The following is a 22,585-nucleotide window of genomic DNA, read 5'->3' as shown; positions in this document are numbered from 1 at the left end:
AGACAAATGTGTCAATTTTATATACTTCTATAGTTTAGAATCCTAACAACTTATGAATTTCAAACAAAATGAACATATATTAATTGTGGTTGTTTAGAGTTGGCTAGTTATGAGTTATTTACTTATATTTTTCTTTTTGTTATTTTTAATATTTAAATACAGAATCTCTTAATCAGACTATAAAGTATTTACTAACTTTTACCAATATATCCTAAATTAAAACCCCAAATCCATATATCCTATGGTATATTAGTTGAGTTCAGATTTCCCAAAACGGACTGAATGAGGCGTATTTATATTTTATATACTGATTTCCAAAGCAAGGCATCAAGATTATAATAATAATTGTGAACTTATATACTAATTTGCCTGTTTACAGTTGCCAATAGCATACACTACCTCCATGCTAGGCTTGGCTTCTCTTCTTGAGAGTTTTTTCAATGATAAAAAGTAAAAAAGTGAAATTAAAAAAAAAATACACAGAAAATTTGACGTCACACACTGCTACCCTCACTAATCACAATGGGTTTCGTTTTTAATATTATGTACATATGAAAAGAGAATAAGGTGATGCATAATCTTCCCTTTTCTTTTAGATACACGTGGCGTGTTAAACAGTTCCTAATCGGTGTTTTCCCCTTCAAATGTTAAAATATGGGTTCCCACCAAGGTGAAGGTAATTTATATGTCAAGTGAGATTCCAGAGAACTCTGGCCTCATTTAGATGAACCAGCCTAATAACTCTGATGAGCACTGAAGATTCACAAACAATTGGAGGAAGGTGTTCAAACTAAGCTAAGTTGGTATGAGTGCCAGTATCTGGTTTCTTATGATACCCATGCATTTCTGTATCTCCCCATATATTGGAAGGTTCTTTGAGCAAAATGGCTGCAGACTCGTGACAGCGGAATCTAGTACCTGAGCAACATCAGCTGGTGGAAACTGTCGTTCCGTGCACTTCTGCAATAGGTTTTATCAAAGACAGATCAGGCCGTAGTCTAAGAATCCACCAGGAGAACTTATTCAATCAATTTGCAGAAAATGACTTCTTGAAATATTTAATCTTTTGACTACAAAATATAAAATCAAAACTTGTCGGCAAGGAAGTTGCTTTTTGAATAAGCTGATTAACTCCGTAAAATGGTATTTTCTCATAACATTTTAAACCCCAAAAAGGGACTTAAGAACCCTATAAGTGCATGATAAATTAAAAATATTGGGGGAAATCAATTAAACAGCACTGGATAAGATGTGCATAACTATGCTCGAGTCAGAACTCAGATTTTGTTGAACTGCATGCAATACACACAGCTAACCAATAGGAAGGGGAGATTGACATGAAATTCCTTGTAGTAAATAGCAAAATCAATAGTTATATGATTTACCTGAATCATGAGCAGTGTAGCTAGACAATGAGATATGAGTTCTGAAGGAATTTTCATTTCATTTTGGTCAGATGAACTGTTAAATTCGGCATCTTGTGCATGACAATTTACTGAGGGATTTAATGTGTTTCCTGTCAATTGATCCTGAGAAGCCAGAGTGACGTGAATTGAATCAGCAGGCAGAGAATTTGTGGCTGGAGCAGCAGGGTCATCCACTGAAAGCTGATTATTGATAAAATTTATTGCATCCTCGATCTTTTCAACCTTACTATCTGTCTTCATAAATATTGACATTGCCTGCAATGAATTTATTGAGAAATTGTGGTCTAAGTTGATCACTGGATTGTAAAGCTGAAAATTAATACTGATATATGGTTTGGTCATCCTAGTAAAAAACATAAGTTGCGAGTATGACTCAGCAATACTTTAAGAAAGACCTACCATAAAAGTGAATATAAAACCAGCTATCTATCAGCAGGCAAATATTCATATACGTACTTTCCACTCAAAATAGCTAATTCATTATTCTTATCTAAAAGAAATAATTGTTTGATCAACTTCGTTAATATTTTTCAAGTCCTTGAAATGAAACCATTCCTTGAAGGAGGCATTTGACATCAATAGATGGCAGTCTAACTGTCCACCGCAGGATATGCAGGTTATGCTATATATAAAAAGAATAACATCAAGTTCCATATATTTAATATAAACATTAAGTAATTCTAAAAAAAATTGAGGTTTAGTGTTTGTGTTCTCTGATTTTGTAGTGTATGCATGTTCTATTTATTAATTAGCTGAAAAGAGGGCAGCCTTTCTATACCTGTGTAGCTTGAACAACCATTGCTCGGGCTTTTCTTCTAGAACTTTCAACAATTTCAGCTATATGGCCAAGAGGTATAGATTCTTGGTTATGACATGCTGAACAATTGGAGGAGCTAGCTTGACCACCAGGGTCATCATAATTAGCTATGGGCTTTAGTGATAATTCTGTGGTGCTCCCTTGATATGTGTTGCGTTGCCTCAGGCGAAACAAAGCAGAAGAAACCTGCAGAAGTGCAGCCAATTAATGCAATTGTAAATTTTTGGAATAAGGAAGTATAATGACAGATAAACATGTGATCAAATCTGCTAAGTGATCCATAAAATCCATGCCTGCTCATTTACTTCAGTTAAATGCTTTATCAGTGAAGCATAACTCCTCTTAAAAGGCTCTGAATCTTTCAATGAGTTGTCTCCATATTTCTGGCTTTCTGAAACCCCATCGTTCATGACCTTCAGTTCAGACATCACAAGTTCCTGAATATTCAAATTACCAGCTTAAAACTTTAAAAAAAGGGCTATTACAAAGGCATATAGTTTCTTCTTGTTTTGGCTACACCAAAAATGGGAAACAGAGATTGCTGCAGGCAGTACCTTCTTGTCAAGAGCGCGAGTCAACTCTGAAATAGCCGATATGTCAGCTTCTTTTGAATGAACATGTTCAAAAGGCAAAGGTTGCAAACTTGGTGCCTGTTGAGCATTACAAATCTGATTGCACATAGCTTTCACTTGTGATTTGGAATTTGGTGAAACTCCCTAAGAAATTAATGTATAAAAATGACAAGAAAACTACTCAGGGACCCTTAAAAGCATAAAAATGAAGAAACATTACCAAAAAAGAAAAGAAAAAGAAAGGAAAGTTAAGATAATGCTGTTTCTGACTTGGGTGTGACTGAATCAAACAAAAAATTAAGATGATTATGCATCTGAGTTGGGTTTTGTGTTGAAGTATCTGATTGTGTACAATTCTTTGGGAAGAATAGAACTCATTAAGCAAGGAGATAATTTAGTATCTGATTGTGTCTAAGTCGTATATGACTTCCTAAGATTTTAATACACAAACCATTCTGTCAGCTTAGAGTACTCATAATTTAGTTCCAATGTGCTTGCACTCTGGAATTTTCTATTTTTTTAATTATAATTTTTTAGTTTCACAAATTGATGAATAAACTAGCTCTAATCTGGATATGCATGTGTGAGAAGAATAAATAAATTCTAAAGAGACAAGAAAAGAGGGGGTTAAACATTCTTTTGGTAAAATTTTAGCAAAAATTTAAATCCTGAACCAATGTATTTTACATCTTGGATTTGAAGAACCTGAAACAATCAGATCATCACCATCGTAACAGATTATAAATTGAAATTCCATTTCAATAAAAATTTGTACCTGATTTGATAAAGTACTGCTTCCATGCTTAGTGGGCAATATGTGAAGACCTTTAGTAGTATCTATATTCTCACTAGGGGACAATATTGTGTGATCAGCAATAATTTCTTGTTTCAGTTTTCCATTAAGTCGGAGATCATTAAAGGTCTCGTTTATTCTACAATGAGCAATGTTGTGTCTTGCCATAGATGTAGGCATATTTTCAAATGGATACATAGGCATGCAATCTATATCCTGCAGTATGAAAATAGTAGTGTCACCATTATGCTAGTACAAGAGAAAACTATCAGTTCGACATACTATGAGGATAATAAAGGGAAAACATGATCAAACATAAGATGAGAGGAGGAATAAGATATTTGACACAAAATTATCCACAAAACATGTTTATAATTTGTAATAGTTGCCTAGAATCCTTCAGTTCAATTTATGGTGCCAGGGCCAAATCGTATAGTCTCACATTGGTTAGGTATATGCCCAAAGTACCTCCTTTACGGCAGCAACATCCTCTGCCTTCTCCAGCTCAATACTACCACTGCCCATGACCTCCTTTCATTTTTTTCAGTGAAGCTTGTAATAAATCAACCTAAGTATCTCCTAACTTGCTCCAGTGGTACACATGGGTTATAGTATCCCTAACTTGCTCCAGTGGTACACACGACAATTCCTTGGACAAAGCATTAGGGAGAAAGGAACACATCTAATTGAGCATGTTAAGGGGGTTTATAGATTTAAGAGTTTACCTTGCATGGAAAAAACAATACAGAAAAACCTTCATTTTGATTTTTCATTAGCCCCCCCCAAAAAAACAATAGAATTAGACTCTATAACAGTCTTAAGCCAAAAAGATTTTGCATATGTATTGGATCGTTTGCTATCTGATATGACTAGAATATCATGTGATCCTACAGTCAAATCAAGAGTCTAATTAAGTTTGATCTCCAATCACATCTTTCATACATGCCATATAACTGGATCTACTGTGAGCAATCAATTTCACATCTTTGGCTCTTGGCTATTTACAGAAGCATCTTTTAAACACCTTATCCAATGCAACAAAATGCCCATCCATGATAATATAATCATGGATTTTAATAATAACAATAAGAATAAAGGCAGTCTGATGCACAAGGCTTCTACCATCAAAAAGAAGAAAACATACCATAACAAATTCAGCCCCGAGTTCACGCTGGTCAAACTGAACCAGACACCGACAATGGTCAACAGTTAGTATACTTCCATTATGAATCTCTCTTGTCTTCGGATGAATAGCAATAACTCGCTGGCCAACAATTAATGGCCGAGCCAAATCAGTAGGAAGGCCTTCCTTGGTACCAGCAAGAACTTCAGCATAATGTGATCTAACAGATTCTCGGTATTGATTAAGCTTCTGTTTTTCTTCTATCAAAAATTGCTCTGAAAATCTCCGCGGTTTGCCAAGGGAACTGCATAAAAGTAGCATGATGATTAAGTACATTTCCAGAAACAAAATTAACCCAAATGAATGGTTTTATATCCCAATTATGCTTCATCATGCGAGAAGGTTGATGTAGCACTAGCGCACACATTGAAATCTTGGCCACTTGGATATATATGCTGTAATATATTGTCAATCACGACATTGTCATGATGCATTGGAAGAATTACATGTAAGCATTTCATATCAAATACCTTCTAATGACTCCCCACTCAATACGAGTCAATCTAGGAACATGACCCAGTCCAACATGGTCCAAGTACTCCACGAACTCCCTCTTTGAAAACCATGGGTAATCGATGGCACTATAAAACCATTCAAAAGTGCACCATCTCCGTGCTTGATGTGAAGACAGGCAGTTAATAAGCTTTCCCTACAATAATACAAAATAAATTGGCATCTTTCCTAATTAAAGATTATGAATCAATTAGTACCATTGTATAAAAAGGAATATAATTAACCTTGGGGCTAGAGGAACTATTCTGGACCGAAGCACAGGATTTATTATGCTGACTACTGAAAATATTTCCAGACAACACTGGATCTCCTTCTACCATTGGTTTTGGTTTTCCCATTTTTCTTCTAGGCCTTCCTTTGTTTACTTGACCGACTTGGTTAGCAGATGAAACCTTTATGGGAGATGAAGTTGAATCATCCCCTTCTCTTTTGTCATTACCACTTGAAGACATCTTTCCCGGGGATTTAACTAACTTTGGTTGTCTTGGATATGTTGTAGAAACAGATGATCGCTTACCTTTAACCATTGATTTCTTGACCTCATCAGTATCCTATAATGAAGATAATGTTCGGGTATGATAAGTAGATACATGAAAATGGTAGAGAGGACAGTTTTGGGAGATCAAGGAAATTTCATAGATTTATACAAAATGAAATACAGAAATGAAAACTTCAGAAGCAAAATGGAAAAGAATACATGTGTGTAGAATACAGTGTGTGAACTATGAGAGACTTTTAAGATGTAATAAAACCACTCACCTAACATCTTAAGCATTTGGGCAAAGTCTTGACAATGGTATAATATTAACTAATAACTATGTACCTTGGTTTTCTGGGAGCCACTGAGGTGAGAATCAGTATGTGTTTCATCATTCTGCATCAAACAAGTTACTTCTTAGTGCATACCATATATATAAACATACACAAAATACAGAGAAAGTCAGAAACCATAAATTTTGAAACTGAATTCCGGAAATTAAGTTCACACGTTTAGGCTAAAAGATTTCTGTTTCCTTTTCCTGATTCCTGCATTAAGCTGGTACACACCCTCCCCTTCAGGAATAGCAGCTCCATCAGAGAAGATCTTGCCTAATGCACTTGAAGCAGTTCTTTCAATCTTAGTTGCCTTATGCATTTTCACTTTAGACTCCTCAACATCATGGTTTCCTTCTCTGACCTGTGCTGATGACTCTGAGGCCAAAAATAATAGAACATGAAAAGATTTTATGCCATATATTTCAACAGACCAACAGTTGAGCATGGATGATACATTCTGAGAGAAATTTCTCATGGGAAGAGATTGATTGCTGAAAAGCCAGAAGTGGTCTTGAATTAGAATGATAGGATAGTTGGTTCGAAAAATAGCAAGCAGGATGAGAGAAAACTAGTTACTGTAATCAGTAAGGTGACAGAAAATCTTTGTTTGCAAGACTCTTCTGGTGGCAGATGAGATCTTTATTTGTGAACTCCCATGAAAAGAAGTCTTTTCAAATTTAAATTGGTATCTAGTGTCTGGAAATCAAACCAAATGGCTAGAGAGACCATTTAATATCGGGCAAGGTTATTGGAAACTCCGAGAATTGTGCATCACAAGGGAGGATCAGGACTGGGGTATATAACCAGTTTCATGTCAATGCAAGTTAATTGTTTGTTCCGAATGACTTATGGGAGAAGGAAAATTATAAATGGAATTAGATTAAAATGTCAGAAATCTTAAGATGTCTTACCACTGTCAGCATTCGTAACAGGCATCATCAAAGACAGATCAGCCAAAGTTTTCAGAGCATCAAAAGCCGAAGCTTCATCTACAAAAGAGAAGTGGGAAAGGGATATGGATGCATTAGTAACTTAGTAACTTCTGTACTTCATTTTACAAAGTTGAAGTCCATGAAATGGTAAAAGGAAAAAAGAAAAGGATATGCTAAATACTTAAGTCGTAAATCTTTTTTTTTTCAAATTTGAAACAAAAACCCCCTTGGTTATAAAGTAGGAAACAATACAAATTATTAATTAGATGAAGAGAGTTAACTTTCTACCTTTCTCAACCTGTAGTTTTTTACTTCTCTTCTTTGAACCCTTGTAAGAAGAGGGACTTGGATTCTTTGCATTTGCAAAATCAGTGCTAAAATTCGATTTGATAAAATTCAGATTTTTACCATCATCTGTCCCACTTGAGGCTTCCTTTATCTCATCCAAATGCATGTTTAAATTTTCCTCAGGTTCTAAATTGTTCCCAGTGTGTTTTACTCTCTTTTCTCGATTCCTTCCTTTTCCAGTATTTTCCCTACTTATCCAATTAACTGTTTTTCTAGAATAATCTCCATTGTCTCCTTCTGTGCTTCCTAAACTCAATTCAGAGCTACCCCCATCCAAATCAGAACTGCAAAACTTGGATCCAGCTATTTCTGATTTAACCTGTGTACAACCATAACTACCTAGACTAAGTTTTCTGAGAGAAATAACAAAAGACCACTGAAGTCGTCATAGGAGTAACTTGTTACCTTCTTCCCACTTTTCTTACTAGGCGATGGCGCTGCTCTCTTGTTTGGAGACGCAGAAATTTTTGAGGAGCCACCTCTTTGTGAAGCCTCGGCCAATGCTAATGCAATCTTATGAGTAACATCATTAGTATCAACCATTTGTTTGCGCCCCTGTCTGGCAGATGAAAATAACTTCTCTGCATTATCTTTACCAATGGAATGTGAAATAGGTACTCGAGGAGTCCGTTTTCTGACAGCATGAGGAGTAAGCCCTGAAACAATCTCAAAAAATAAAATGGTAAGATCATTACGGATTTTATTCAAGAGAAATCTAGATATATTTTTTTCTAAAAAAAAATTCCAAAGATAAGTAACAATAATCCCTTAATGCAACAATTAATGAGTTTTTTTAAAAAAGGAAACACATGTAAATTAAATACAATAAAGAGAAAATAACATTGGCATGTGCTTGACAAATTAACCCACCAGAATTCCTAGTCTTCAACAGCAACAAGCAACCATCACCTGATGCAACAGATTGTGATTGAGAATGATCTGAAAAGGGTCCCTCTAATGTTTTATGGTCATTCATTTGTTTTCTTCGCAAACGTTTTTGAGACCTTTTAGATACTTCTGCATCTTCATTGCTCTCCTTTTCACTGTCACTTCCTCCCTGACAATGAAATTACACATATTTTCATTTCTTATAACTAAATTTCCATAAGTTGGTTCTGTTACAAATTGTAATACTAATTCAAACCAAAAGAATGTAACAGGAGGGGAATCTTTAATATCACAGCTGGACGGGAAAACAACTTGCAATTGGACGGTAATGTAGCAAAAATAGGAATGCCAGTGTAAATGTTAAAGAAAATGTGCCAAAAGTTTAAATTTATTCTTACCAGTACACTATAATGATCCGTCATCATTGCTATCAGTCCAACAACAGAAGCAGTGCCCTCTGGAAGAGATAAGTATGCCTAAAAATAAACCCAAAGAATAACATGTTTTACAAACAATAGGCCACTCTTACTAATATCCATTCTACTAGAAATGTAACCCTTAACCAAATGACAACAATCATGGTGTATACCAGATGATACAAAAACAACACCATAAGTAGTATATTTTTTGTCATCCATGGCAATGAGGTTTGAATCCCTCGCTTCATGTATACTACCTAACCCTGTTACCACTAGAGTACTAGATCACTCCTAATGGCTTACAAAGGTGGTATTTAAAAGTATAAGAATACAAAATTGCTAAAATCACTTTAAGACCTCTACACGTGTTTTACAATTTTTTTCTTCATGAATAGTGAATAAATGGAGTATCCAACTCAGTAATATGAATAAAATAATTGCGATGTTCAAACTTATGCAGCATTTACCCTGTTCATTGTGTACAAAGCTTCTACCATTTCCACGGATCTATTACGTACTGCAAGAGAAACCTGTAAACATGGTATAACTGTCACTGAAGGATATTTTCACTAATAACAATGCACAGGGAAATTGTCATGCATCAAAGATACATTCACAAAACAGCCTTGATCCTCCAACTTCCCATGGAGTTTTAAGCAACAGTGCTTTCTAGATACATGGTCATTCATAGTAGATAAAAAACCTGATGATGAGAGTTAACTTTTAGCCATTATGTAGGACTAAAAAATATAACTAACCTTCTTCCAGTCTTTTCCATATTTACGGTAAGCTTCATAGAAATGCTCAAGTTCCTCCTTGCTCCATTGTGGCCCTAACATGTCAGCCAATTTTCTCTTCTGCATATCATCAAAATTTGAAACAATTATAAATATGAAAATAAAATTCATATTGCCCAACCAATTGCACCAAACTTTTTGAATTTTGGTCAAAGGGACAAAATGAACAATAAGTAATGGGGAAAATTCTTTCCCTTCTTTTAATTGCATACATGTGTAAGAAAAGAAGTTATTTCCAAAGAAGTTATGAAACATTCACCTTCTGAGCGCCAGGACTTGCCTTCTGCTTATTCTTGCTAGCATTTTCTGCATTTTTCTCTTTACTCGAAGCAGCTTCACGAACATTAGGAAACCTCTTATTTACACTTTTGGATTTTTTGGAAGGGGCCATAATCTGAAAATAAGCAGAAGGGCATCAGAGTTAGAAAATCATTTTCAAAAGAAACTAGGTCTAACAAAGTAACTTGACAAAGATCTCAGCAAAATCTTCACAATGTAAAGCTTCCATACTTGAGGCTCTAAAGTTTGCTCTAGATGACCAAATACTGAAATGGAATCTCGTTTCTCCCTAAATACAACATGGATGAGGAACAAAATCTAGAAGATACACCCTGAAAATCAGCTTACAGCCCTGAAGTCCATTTGTGATTGAATATATGATGCACATTTGACAATACCATCTTCAGCGTCACAACAAACACAACATTTGTCTCCCTATATACACTATGTTAGAGGGCAGCAGATTGTACAACGACAAATAAGTTGGACAGAAATTATAGTCTTACTATGGAGTTGGATAAAAACAAAACCTGAGATACAAGTATTTAGCAAAAATAATGAATAAGAAAGTTCAAGCTCCTTGCCCTTGTGGGAACTGGAAAATCTACCCACATAGTAACAATGGACGACAGGCCTTAGCCCAAATTGCATCAAGCTGGTCTTTTATAGAGATTTTTCAAGTTCCAAAAGAAGAAGCAAATATAAACAGCTCTTAATTTTTTGATTGCATTGCAAGTTTGAAACCTTTTTACCACAAAGGCTAATAGCCTAGAAGGGATTGCATTGCAAACTCAACTTTGTTATCACTCCTTTTTCTTAGTTAATTTTCATGAACTTGTTTCATTATTTTGTATCCCATCGATAACCCAGAAACCAAGTTACAGGCATCCAGATGCAGCCATAGAAGTTGCTCCTTGTCAGTCAAATAAACTACAAACATGCGCTGAAGAGAAAGATTCTTCCAAGGAAGCAAGACAGCATCACATTTAGAAACTTTCACAGTATGCAATCTAATCTAACAGACTCAAACCCATTTCCCCTCTCTGAAGAACGAGAACACAGAGTTTCTTACTCATTCCTCGATCATCCCACCAACAAACATAAAATCCATTTGAAACTAAGAATCCCAGTTCAGTACTAAACATAAACGAAAGAATAAGAAATCACAGTTAGAAATAGCCCCAACTAAAAGCAAAGGAAACAATTTTCAGCTCAGTTAAAGTTTGGCAGCTAAGATAAGAAACTAACAAGTAGATAGAAAAAACACAAAAGGGAAAATCAAGTGCATGTGTGGGGAATAAACTCAGAACCCATAACCGAAATTGTAGAAACCTTGAGAATTAATTGATCCAGTTAATTCACTTGCCCCTAAGATAAGACCCAACCCAGCCAGCATTTCAGGTTAGCTCATGGAAAAAAAAAAATCAAAACCAAACAAAGAATTCAACTACTTTTGGCGAATCAACCCACTCTGATCCGTGGTCTCTAATTAGCAACCACAATTGAAAAAAGAAAAAAAGTAACGCACAATTGAAATTGGGAATTTAAGCAGAAGGAAAAACAATTGTCGTTTTGCGGCAATAGAATGAGCGAGAAGAGAATAAGGGGGAAAAAGGAATTGAAGCTCACCGATCGTAGAGAACTGAAATTGCGAATTGAAGGCGTAACAGTGATTCTGTGGAGGGATCTGATTGGAATCTTTAAGAAGAAGATGAAGTCGAGAGTGACAGAGAGAAAGCATATAATAGAAACAAGAGATGAAGAAGGAAGTAGTAGTTGTAGTTGTTGGTGTTGTGAACAAAATGAATTCGAGGGCATAACCGCGAAACTTTAAAATAATTGGTGCCAATTTTTTTTTTATTTATATCTTCTTTAGTTTCCTTTCTTTCTTTCCCTACACACGCTTTAAACTGAGTTAAGTGTTGTGAAGTGAAACTGAATTTAAATTTTCAAAAACTAACAATGTTTTTTTTTTCCATTTAAATTTGCAACGTATTGACGATTATTTAAATGAATTAGTTAATGTTGTGTACTTTTAACAATTGTATAATTAATACTACTGGTGGTTTATGTTTATATGAAGTTTTAAAGAATTCAGTTGTTTAATATTTGTATGGTCACCATCAAAAGTTGATTGAAGATAATTCTGGTAACTGGGTTATTGGGGTTGGGATTGGTTTAACGCACAAATGAGCATTGGTTATTGTTATAGCACATCAATGCATCCCAAAAATCTTCTATTTACAGGGTATAGAGTTAAAATTTGTGTTAGAATTTGATATACAGAAGCAGTTCTATAGCTGTAGCAGAGAATATAGCAGCGTTCAAATTGAATCACACGCGCATGCAATGTTCAAGGTGAAGACTTGTTGTCTTTGCGTAAAATTGATAGTTGAAAATCATTATACGATTATTTAGTTAAATTTATCTTAAATATAAATTTTATATGAACATTGTATAGGAGTGCACATGGGTCGGGTGAGTCGAATTTGATGTGATACAGACCCGACTCAAAATATCACCGGGTCTATTTATTAGACACGAACCTGATCCTAGATCCGATAAAACCAACACACTTTCGGGTCACAATTATACCGAATGAAAATCGAGTGAAAACCGGGTCGTTAACATTACATTATGTTACATGGTAAAATTCACTTAGAAAAATATAATAAGAACCAACTATTTTTCAAAATTAAAGCATAACCACAATCAATACTAAAACATAACCACAATCAATACTAATATTGTCTAATAACATCAAATTACAAATATTTAAATCAATACAAATAACACAATATTATGCATTAGTTTAAAGTCTTATGTATTTTAAACATAAAACATTAACTTATAGTCTTATAATGACTAATAATACAAAATATTAAGGTTTACAATACTTAAATTTCACATAAGAATAGCCATGATCCATCACTAATAACACAAAATATTAATTGTGTATGATGATCGAGCCACCGGGCCGAATTCGAGTGACCCAAGCTATGGCCCAAACCCGATCCGAAATAATGATCGGGTCTATTTTTGAGATTCTTAACCGACCCTAAATTCAGTAAAATCACATCAAATTAACCCCTAAAGTATTTAGAGTCGAACCGAATCGGTCCATGTGCATCCGTACATCATACAATTTTTCATAATTGATCAATTACATTGCACATTTGGTGAAAGCTGTACTATTGTCTTTTTCTTTATCTAAGTGTGAGATTTTTTTTATATAATATTTTTAATTCAATAAGTTAAGAATTAATCCATTGGATTACACACAAAACTAAATTCCAACTCTCCAGAAATTTGTTTAGGCAAAGGAGTTAGATAACATCTGCACCCATCCAAATTGGTTAGTCAAAGGTGGGATTTTTTTGCCAGAGAAGTGTGACTCTGAGATTCGTGTTTTTTTTTTCTTTTATATCTTCAATAGTTTGGGCCCTTTAAGCAAGTTAGAAGCCCAATCTCAACTATAAATTGGGCTGTTAGGTGCATTTGTTGGACTATTGTTTCTTTCATTTGACGTAAATGCATGGGCATGGTATTTTTAGTGGTTTTTGTTTCACCTAAAACTTTATTTCGGTTTTCTTATTGTAAAATTAATTTTTCGTTCCTTCTTGAAATTTAACTTAATTCTACCCATATGGAGAAGTGGTAATATAATAGCATTATCATGTAAGAAACAAGATAATAAAATAGACAAACAAATAAAATTGGTAACATTTACTTTATCCGAAGGGAGTATAAGTGTATAACTGATTCAAAGGTGCAACAAAATTCAAAGGCATGAACCCTAAACCCTAAGTTTATAACAATTTTATGACAAATATATGGTTCCTTTTACAAATAATTGCAACAGAATAAAATGGGAGAAAATATTTTAAGTTTTGGGAGTACGTTACTATTTTAAATTATGAAATTTTAATTTAAAACGCTGATAAATTTAAACGAAATTAGTTTTATATCTACTAAAGACGATTTTTATATAACAAAAGTATTCAAATATTAATTTTATTCATGTTGTGTAGATTTATTTACATTTTGAATTTTTATGAATAAAAATAATAAATATTTATTTTTCATAAATATATAATTTATTCATGAATAAATGTTTTAACATTCTAAAATTTTTATAAATAAAAATGGTAATTTTTTTTTGTCGAATAAAATTTGACATGATGAATGTTCATATGACGTTATTTTCTTACATTATAAATAGCACTTAAGAAATAAATTGAAAGCAGAAATTAAAAGAAACAGAAATTTTTTAAATTTTACTAAATTAGAAAATAAAAATAAAAAATTAATTAATTTATAAAGAATAAAACTTATTTAAGAAAGAAAAATTGCAGTCGAGTATAGGCAGGGGCAAAAAATATCTAGCCGACATTTTGAAATGCAAATGGGCCGTTGGATAGTCTAAGATCTAATCTGAGCCGTTGGTTTCACACACGCTATTGCGAATTGTCAGCAGCTGACGTTAACAATCCCTGTCGCAGGAGTCACTTCACGCTCCTCAGTTGTGCGTGCGACCCACTTGCCTTTCACACTTCACACTAGCATTACTGCAACTGCAAGTGGCTTTCTGTTTCATTACTCTTTTTCTTTTGGGCAAAGCTTTTTTTTCAGTTGGTTAAAAATTTTAAAAATATTCTAATTTTTTTTATTTTAAAAGTTTTTATTTATATTAAATATATTTTTTATTATTAATTTTTTTAAAAATTTAGGTATCAATTTTACAAAAATAATTATTAATATAAATAAATTGAAGATATTATTATATATTATTATTAAATTAGTCTTAAATTTTTTTAAAATTTATCTATTAAAGATATATTTAATATAAATTAAAAAAATTTTAGACAAAATTAAAACAAAATAAAATATATGAATATTTTTAAAATTTTTGATAAATTTTAAAAACAAAAAATATTTTTTTTAAATTGTCGTTTTTATTATTTCAAAACAACAAAAAACGAAGGAAAAATTAAGATAGAAATGGCTGATAAATTATAGTTCAAATGACATAATCTTTTCATACTCACTTAAGAGGTCGTCTTTGATAAAAAAAAAAAATCAAGATAAAAGTGATTGTGGATCAGTTTCAATTTGAATTAGAATTATTTAATTTTATTTTTAAATCTGATTTAATCTGATTTAATCTTGCCTTTCGATTTGAATACAAGTAAACAAATCTTCATGGGAAAGCAAGTGCTACGATGAAGTAGAATGGCCAGTTGTCATTTTTAATATTGGTTTCATCCTTTCCCTAATTTCAACTGGTAAAAGAGTCATTTTTTTAAATATTTTATGAAATAAGCTTTATGTTTCATAAAATAAGTATATCTTTTCATTTCCAAAAAACATTAATAAAGTAGAAAAAACAATAAATAGTAAATAAATATTATTTTATAAAATATGATTCGAAAATACTGGAATGCCTACGGGCTACGGTTGCTCCTAGCTAGTATTACTCTCTAAATTAATTTCTTAAAAAACATACAATTTTTTAAACAAAAAAAAATTTACACATCAAAATTAATCGTTAAAATTAATAATTATGTATTATTTGTATATAAATATTAAATAATTTATTTTATTTTTAATGTATAATTATATTATATATATATTAAAATTAGTCATTAAAATAAAATATACATTAAAATACACTAGTTGATTTTTCACTCTTCTGTTTTTCATGGAACTCTGCATGATATCATTGCACGGCAACATTTTATTTTTTGGGGGTATAATTTGCTTATATTATGTAACATACTATGACCGCTAAGATTACATGTTCCTTGAATTATAAGTTATAGCTGGCAATATCCTAAACAAGAAATTTATCACTAAATCCAGTCACTTGATAAATTAAATACTCATAAAGTTATATGTCTTCTATTTGAATTAGGGTTTTGGTCGTAGATATTCTTAAGACACTTTAAAGGTTATAATATGAAAAATGTTTATTAAGAAACATTAAGTTTTTAATAACCTTAAATATACTGGTTATTCTTTTAAATAAGAAAGTTTATATTTATAATGTGAACGAGTGTCAAAGCTAAGTTAACAATCTTTGAATTAAGTGACCCTCCTTGTGATCTACTTTTTTTTTTTCAAAAATATTGGTAGTATTTTATTTAACAGATAAATAAATATAATGTCCAAAAGTTAGGATAAGAGCAATAAAAAAAAGAAAATTTTTAAATATTTACGAATAAGTGAAATTGTAAGAAGAAATAATATAAAATAAATAAATAAATAAAATCTTAAGACATTATGCATAAGACAAAATAGATAGTTCCTGTTTTAACTTAAACAAAGTTGTTAGCACTTTTTCTAGATGTTCTTCGACATGCTTGAAGGCTCGTAGATATCTCTCCTTTCAAATATTCCAAGCAATAACCAAAACTAATCGAGCTCTATGAGAGCTTGTTCCCTGAAGTCTAATTTGTAACACTGAATCCCTCCACCTCGAAGAATAAGGAACATCTAGGGTCAGGAATGAGGTAAGTCAAAGGACTCTTCTTTCAACTAGATTAGCGCCTCCACAGAAAAATAAACAGTGCATGAGTGATTCTGGTGCTGACTTGCTGATTGGACAAATTGTCGAAGTGGATGTAAATCGCTGGTGGATGAGAAGCAGAACTGGAAGCTTACCATGGAGAATTTTTCACGCAAAGAGAAAAATCTTGTGAGAATTTTCAGGTTTCATAAATGGCTCCAAACTGGCCTCTGTTACATGAAGTTCGGACAAAATTCAATGGAAGTATGGTAAAATTGGTAAGCAAACTTGTACACTGATGCAACATCATATATGTTTGCTCTGTTCATCACTCATTGAATTGTGGTTTCACCTTCTCTCGGGGTTATGGAGAGGATTCGCTGAGTAATTTTTGGAGAAAAAATATTTGAATTAATGCTTGGTTCCACTGTTTATTTAACAAAAATAAGTCTTTTACTCATAACAGATGGTAACTATCTGATAGTAGTGGCGCAAATGGTGGGACAATGAAGGGGTAAGGAGGAAGGAGCCATGGTTCATTGAAGATTCAGATATCACCATAACTTACTTTCCAACTAATGCCTTTCTCTACAACTCGTCTATCTTCAAGAATACTTTGTCAACCCGAAGAAGATAAAGTTTTTACTTCTACTGTAAGAATAGAATTAAATCTGAAGTATTTAACAGACGCAATGATGGTGAACTAATTCAAAAAAAAAAATTTGACAGAGTACTTGTTGATGAATCTTGGTCCCAATTATACTCTCAACCCACAGTCTTTAGACTATCAGAGACAGGTTCTGATCATGCCCCTCCTTTTGGACACTAACTACTAATCGGAGAGATCAAAGAGGAGATTCAAGTTTCAATCCCGCTGGTGTGGTGAAGAACAAATTCGTAACTTCATCAGCGAGTTTTGAAACTCATATATAAAAGGTTCAACAATATTCAGATTATTTCAGAAACTTAAATTGGTTAGATACTGGTTCTCTGGCAAAAGAACCGCTCTACCAATTCTAAAAATGAGATTGTAGAATTTATTAATCTCCTAGAACAAAAATGGGAATTGGACATCATGGGAGACACTGAATTACTTGAGCTTGAACAACGGCTTGAAAAAGCATATTTGTATGAGAAATTTTATTGGAAAGACAAATCTAAAATTAAATGACTGAAAAAAGGAGACTAAAATTCAAACTTCTTCCATCGAAAATTTAAATCTAGAACCAGAAAAAATAAGATATGGCATCTACCAACTAGAGAGGGATAATGGGGATATGGCAACAACCAATGCTGATATTGCTAAGGTGGCTAAGGACTACTTTAAGAGTATTTTCACATCTTTTAATTAGACGGATCCTGAGCATTTCACATAATTTGAACCTAAGATTACAACTAACACGAACTGTAGGCTTAGAAGACATGTTTCTATAGAGTATGGGTGTTCAAATCTAAACCGATCCAATTTAAACCGTTCATCTAATCCAATCCAAACCGAAAATCGATTAAAACTGCACTAATTCAGATTTGATTGAATTCTATTTTTTACAAACCACTGGATTGGATCAAATTTCGGATCTACTTTTCATAACCGATCCAATCCAATCCAAACCGCATAATGTGCTATAATATTATTTTATTATTATATTTACAATTATATTTATAACATGTTCAATTTGTTATACATTTTTCTATTATTCATGTATTATTATTATTTAATAAATATTTTATGTTCAAAATATTATTTATTAATTTATTTTAACTAACCTATAATTTTATTTCTATTAACTTTTTAAGATATTGTTAAAACTTGTTATGTCATTGTTGATTATTTAAACTTTGATGTTGAGACTTGTTATATATATTTAAATTTTTTAATTAACAAAATCACAAGTCCAATCCATTCCAAACCGCTTGAAATTGGATCGGATCGGATCGGATTTTTTTTAAAGTCATCCAATCCAAGCTAACATGCTCATAAAATACCAAAGGGCGTTATTCATGTTCAAGCTAGTTTCAACAATACCGTTGTCATTATTATCGATGTACGGGGTCGGGTAATTTCGTGGTCCTCCGCAGGTACTTGTGGATTCAAAGGTACGCGAAGGGGAACACCATTTGCCGTCCAAACCGCAGCAGAAACTGTGTTGGTTGTAAGAGGTGTGAATCCGCCTGTCCTACAGATTTCTTAAGTGTTCGAGTTTATTTGTGGCATGAAACAACTCGAAGCATGGGTCTAGCTTATTGAGATCGCCCCTTTCTTTTTTCAAAAAACAAACACCACGAGAATACGTTTTTTACTGGCAAAAATCTGCGCTCAAAATAGAAAGATATTTCTATGAAGGGTTCAAAACCGAAAAATCTGCGCTCAAAATAGAAAGATATTATTTATGTCGGCTTGAGTAACGCAAACGTTGGTGAGAATCCAATGCCTCAAAAATCTAAGGGTTCCTCCGCAAGGTTCGTCCACGGAGAGTGAGTCAGGGCCTAAGATCAGGCCGAAAGACGTAGTCGATGGACAACAGGTGAATATTCCTGTTTTTAACAAGTGGTTTTGGAGGTTGGTTAATTGGTCACATTTTTTTCATAAAATGGATTGAATTTGTCTGGATACAAGAAAATGTGGATTTGTCCTTTGCGAAACTCGAAATATGGTACAGGCTTCAATGGAATTGAATGAATAATTCAATTCCATTCTTAATATTAAGAGAGTAAGACCGGAAATGGAAATAGAATAGTTAGGTTGGGGGCAACAATATCATTTAAGATACTTAAATGGAAACCAAAATACTGTACTGCGATTCGAAAAATTGTTTGAAATCCTTGTTTTATTTGTATTACCTCAATTTTTCGGTAATATATTAATTGAAACAAAATTGGATTTAGAATTATCAACTTTTATTTCTAAGAGATCCGTTCGAAGAACACGGAGACTAGTTGAAGTAATGAGCTCCCAATATACCAATATTGGGGCTCATTACTTCAATCGAGATAATAAAAAATCATTTCGTCTTTTTAGTTAGAACTTTAGGGGGTTCTCTAAAAAAGATAGCAAAAAAAATTATTCCTAAAGTCGAGACTAAGAGGAATGTATAAACCAATGCTTCCATAGATTTCATCCTGATTTACAATTATAGCTTTCCCCTTATCTTTCTATTTTTTTCGGTTTTGAAGCATATGAGGCTGCATTAGTCGGGGATACACGACAGAAGAAATTTCTTTTTTATTTGTAAACTTCACCTTCAACAAGCGTCGGTTTTTTCCATTTTTTATGAATAAAATAATGTGTCTTTCTCATAAGACTGAAATCGGTAAAAAAAAATAATCAAATCGCACCATCTCTGTAATAAGTAAATGCCTCCGTAAATCCCGCATGGGGTGTAGAAGGTTTTGATCCTTTTGTTCCAGGGGGAATAGCCTCTCATCATATTGCAGCAGGGACATTGGGCATATTGGCGGGCCTTTTCCATCTTAGTGTACGTCCACCCCAACGTCTATACAAAGGATTGCGTATGGGAAATATTGAAACCGTCCTTTCCAGTAGTATCGCTGCTGTATTTTTTTCAGCTTTTGTTGTTGCTGGAACTATGTGGTATGGTTCAGCAAGAACTCCGATTGAATTATTTGGCCCCGCTCGTTATCAATGGGATCAGGGATACTTCCAACAAGAAATATATCGACGAGTTAGTGCTGGGCTAGCCGAAAATCAAAAGAGGAGATAAAAAGAGCTACTTTTAGTATCCATCCTCAGAGTGCACCAACAGAGGATGGTATGAAGGCTAAATTCTTCCAATTCTATTAAAATGTAGTGGGAGAAGACATGTTCCGGTTGTGAGAAATTTTTTTGTTGGAGGTAGAATTTTGAAAAATTTTAACCACACCAATATCTGTCTAGTGCCAAATGTCCCAAATGCGAGCGATATGACTTAGATAAGGTCCATCAGTTTGTCTTCTGTTATCTACAAAATCATTTTGAAGATGCTGGTCTACAGACTCCAAGAGTGTATGAACAAGGTAATTAGTCATACTCAAAGTGCATTTTTAAAAGGTAGACTTATTTCTGATAACATTCTTATAGCACACGAATGTATGCACTACCTTAAACAAAAAAGCGAAACTTGGAATACGAAATGGCACTCAAGCTTAATATGAGTAAAGCCTACGAAAGGGTGGAGTGGTATTTTCTATGGTTTATTATGGAGAAGTTGGATTTTGAATCGAGATTCATTGACTTGATTCGTGAATTGCTAAAAACCGTTTCTTGCTCTATTGTTGTGGAAGGTCAAATTTATGGTTTTTTTAAACCAAATAGAGGTATCCGTCAAGGTGATCCTCTATCCCCTTTTTTTTATTATGTACAGAAGGACTTTCCTTCTTGCTACACAAAGTAGAGCAAAACAGTCTCATTCGAAAAATTCAGATAAACAGAAGATGTCCAACTATAAATCACTTTCTATTCGCTGATGATTCTATTCTATTCGACAAAGTCTTGGAAAATAGTTGTGTCTCTATTCTAAAATTATTGGAATCTTATGAGAGCTTCAGTGAGCAAAGAGTTAATCTTAATAAATTGGCCCTGTTTTTCAATAATAACACTCCAATGCTGATTAGAACCTCTCTAGCAGCCTAGTTGAATATTTCTCACATAGTTGCACAGGATAAAATATTTGGGTCTACCTTCTTTTATCAACCGCTTTAAGAAAGTCACTTTCAACTCAATCAAAGATAAGGTTTTCTAAAGGACACAAGAATGTACAAAGTGCTTGTTATCTAATGGAGGAAGACAGATATTATTCCAAGCAGTTAGTAAAGTCATACCAATCTACACCTTGTCATGTTTTAAACTTTTGAACAGCTTGCTAAATGAAATTTATAGTATTCTAACCTAATTTTAGTGGGAGTAGCAAGATTTTAAAAAGACGAATGATGTGGATTAATTGAAATAAGATAATTAGGCCTAAAAAAAGAAGCGGGTTAAATTTAAAAAATCTCAAGACTCAAAATATTGTTTTTTTGGATAAACAGTGACTCAATCTAATTCTCTTCCTGTGATCGATTTAAAATTTGATTCTTTGAATTTTTAATTAATAATCTTAATATTTACTTTAAATTTTTTTTTTTTTTTTTACAATATCTTTTCATCTAACAGATTAATACTAATTCGTCACATATTTAAACTCTATTTAAAAATCGTTGGACAAAGAGTTATTGGATACAAAAACTTTGAGATTATATTAGCTTTTTGTACTAATTAGAGTTATGATAATTACGTTATGTGGCTCCTATTAGACAAAGAATGCATTGAACAGTTATGTATGTCTCACTAATACATTGTTAACTCCATTGCCATTATGATACCAACATTATAACTACAAAAACATAATAGAAAGTTGCTGAACAACATTATTATTGTAGCTGCTAGGATGGTATATAATACATTATAGGCTGGTCGAAAATATGCATGATGTACGTGTTATATAGGCGAAGAAGCTAAGTTAAATGAAAAAAGAATAAACACATACACACTTATAATTAGTGATAATATATTTTTATTGTTTTACCATTTTTAATAAAATTATCAACTACTAAAATTATTAAATTTTTCAGTAGAATAATAATAAAATTTTAGCGAATGCAAAAAATTAGCAACTAATATATTTTTTATATTTTTATTTGTATTTTTGTTATGAATATTTGATTAATTATTTATACAATTTGACTATAGAAATGTGAATCAAGTTTAATTATATTATTATAAATTTTTATTATATTTTGTATGCATTCCTAATAATTTTTTTCATAGATGACTGATTTTTTGTATTTATATAATATAAAATGATATAAAAATATAATACTACATTAATTCTAAGATATAGTTGTCATTTAAAAATGTTGCTATATTATTAAAAATTATGAAATAGCAGACATTTTAAAACATTGTAAATACATATAATTATTAAATGCGCCAAGAGATATATAATCAATAATTTATTTTTTATTCTAATGAATACACAGTTGTTTACTTTTTAACCTTATTTAATAAAATAAAAATTTTCCAAATTGGGTTGTATTATTACACCAAAAAAGTAGAAAAGGCTAATAAGATTAGACAATAATAGTTCGGAAAACCGTTTTTCCCTTTTATGAGAACATACAGGGACAATAGATTCATACTTAATATCATTTGGTCTAAATTATTTATGAAGAAATCAAAGAAGTATTGTTATATATATAATTTGTAAAACCCAAAGGTAAAATAAACGAAAAGGATATGATCATACAATAAACGTTTT

The 22,585-nt window shown here is 32.5% G+C and overlaps 1 protein-coding gene across 4 annotated transcripts; it reads right to left on the bottom strand.

The window, feature by feature from the left end:
• Positions 1–333: 333 nt before the first annotated feature.
• On the bottom strand, positions 334–11,765 carry LOC112723059 (protein ALWAYS EARLY 3). 4 transcript variants are annotated; one of them, XM_025774286.3, is made up of 21 exons: positions 11,414–11,701; positions 10,016–10,219; positions 9,765–9,899; positions 9,467–9,565; positions 9,176–9,238; positions 8,688–8,765; positions 8,272–8,458; positions 7,807–8,057; positions 7,342–7,720; positions 7,033–7,110; positions 6,294–6,496; positions 6,129–6,179; positions 5,530–5,856; positions 5,263–5,441; positions 4,754–5,036; positions 3,592–3,825; positions 2,799–2,960; positions 2,538–2,681; positions 2,206–2,430; positions 1,386–1,682; positions 334–960 (listed from the first exon to the last, which is right to left on the bottom strand). In XM_025774286.3, the coding sequence occupies exons 3-21, from the start codon at positions 9,894–9,896 to the stop codon at positions 796–798; spliced, it is 3,537 nt and encodes a 1,178-aa protein (XP_025630071.1). In that variant the 5' UTR covers positions 9,897–9,899; positions 10,016–10,219; positions 11,414–11,701; the 3' UTR covers positions 334–795. The 4 variants fall into 4 exon arrangements, with proteins under 4 accessions (XP_025630071.1, XP_072063670.1, XP_025630068.1 ...); XM_072207569.1 differs by having other exon boundaries at positions 2,538–2,657; positions 11,414–11,551; XM_025774283.3 differs by lacking the exon at positions 10,016–10,219 and having other exon boundaries at positions 11,414–11,765.
• Positions 11,766–22,585: the final 10,820 nt, after the last annotated feature.

Source organism: Arachis hypogaea, chromosome 11, assembly GCF_003086295.3.
Source record: "Arachis hypogaea cultivar Tifrunner chromosome 11, arahy.Tifrunner.gnm2.J5K5, whole genome shotgun sequence".
NCBI classification, from domain to species: Eukaryota; Viridiplantae; Streptophyta; class Magnoliopsida; order Fabales; family Fabaceae; genus Arachis; species Arachis hypogaea.
Note: the sequence above shows the minus strand (reverse complement) of the source record. Positions and strands in the feature narration are given on the sequence as shown.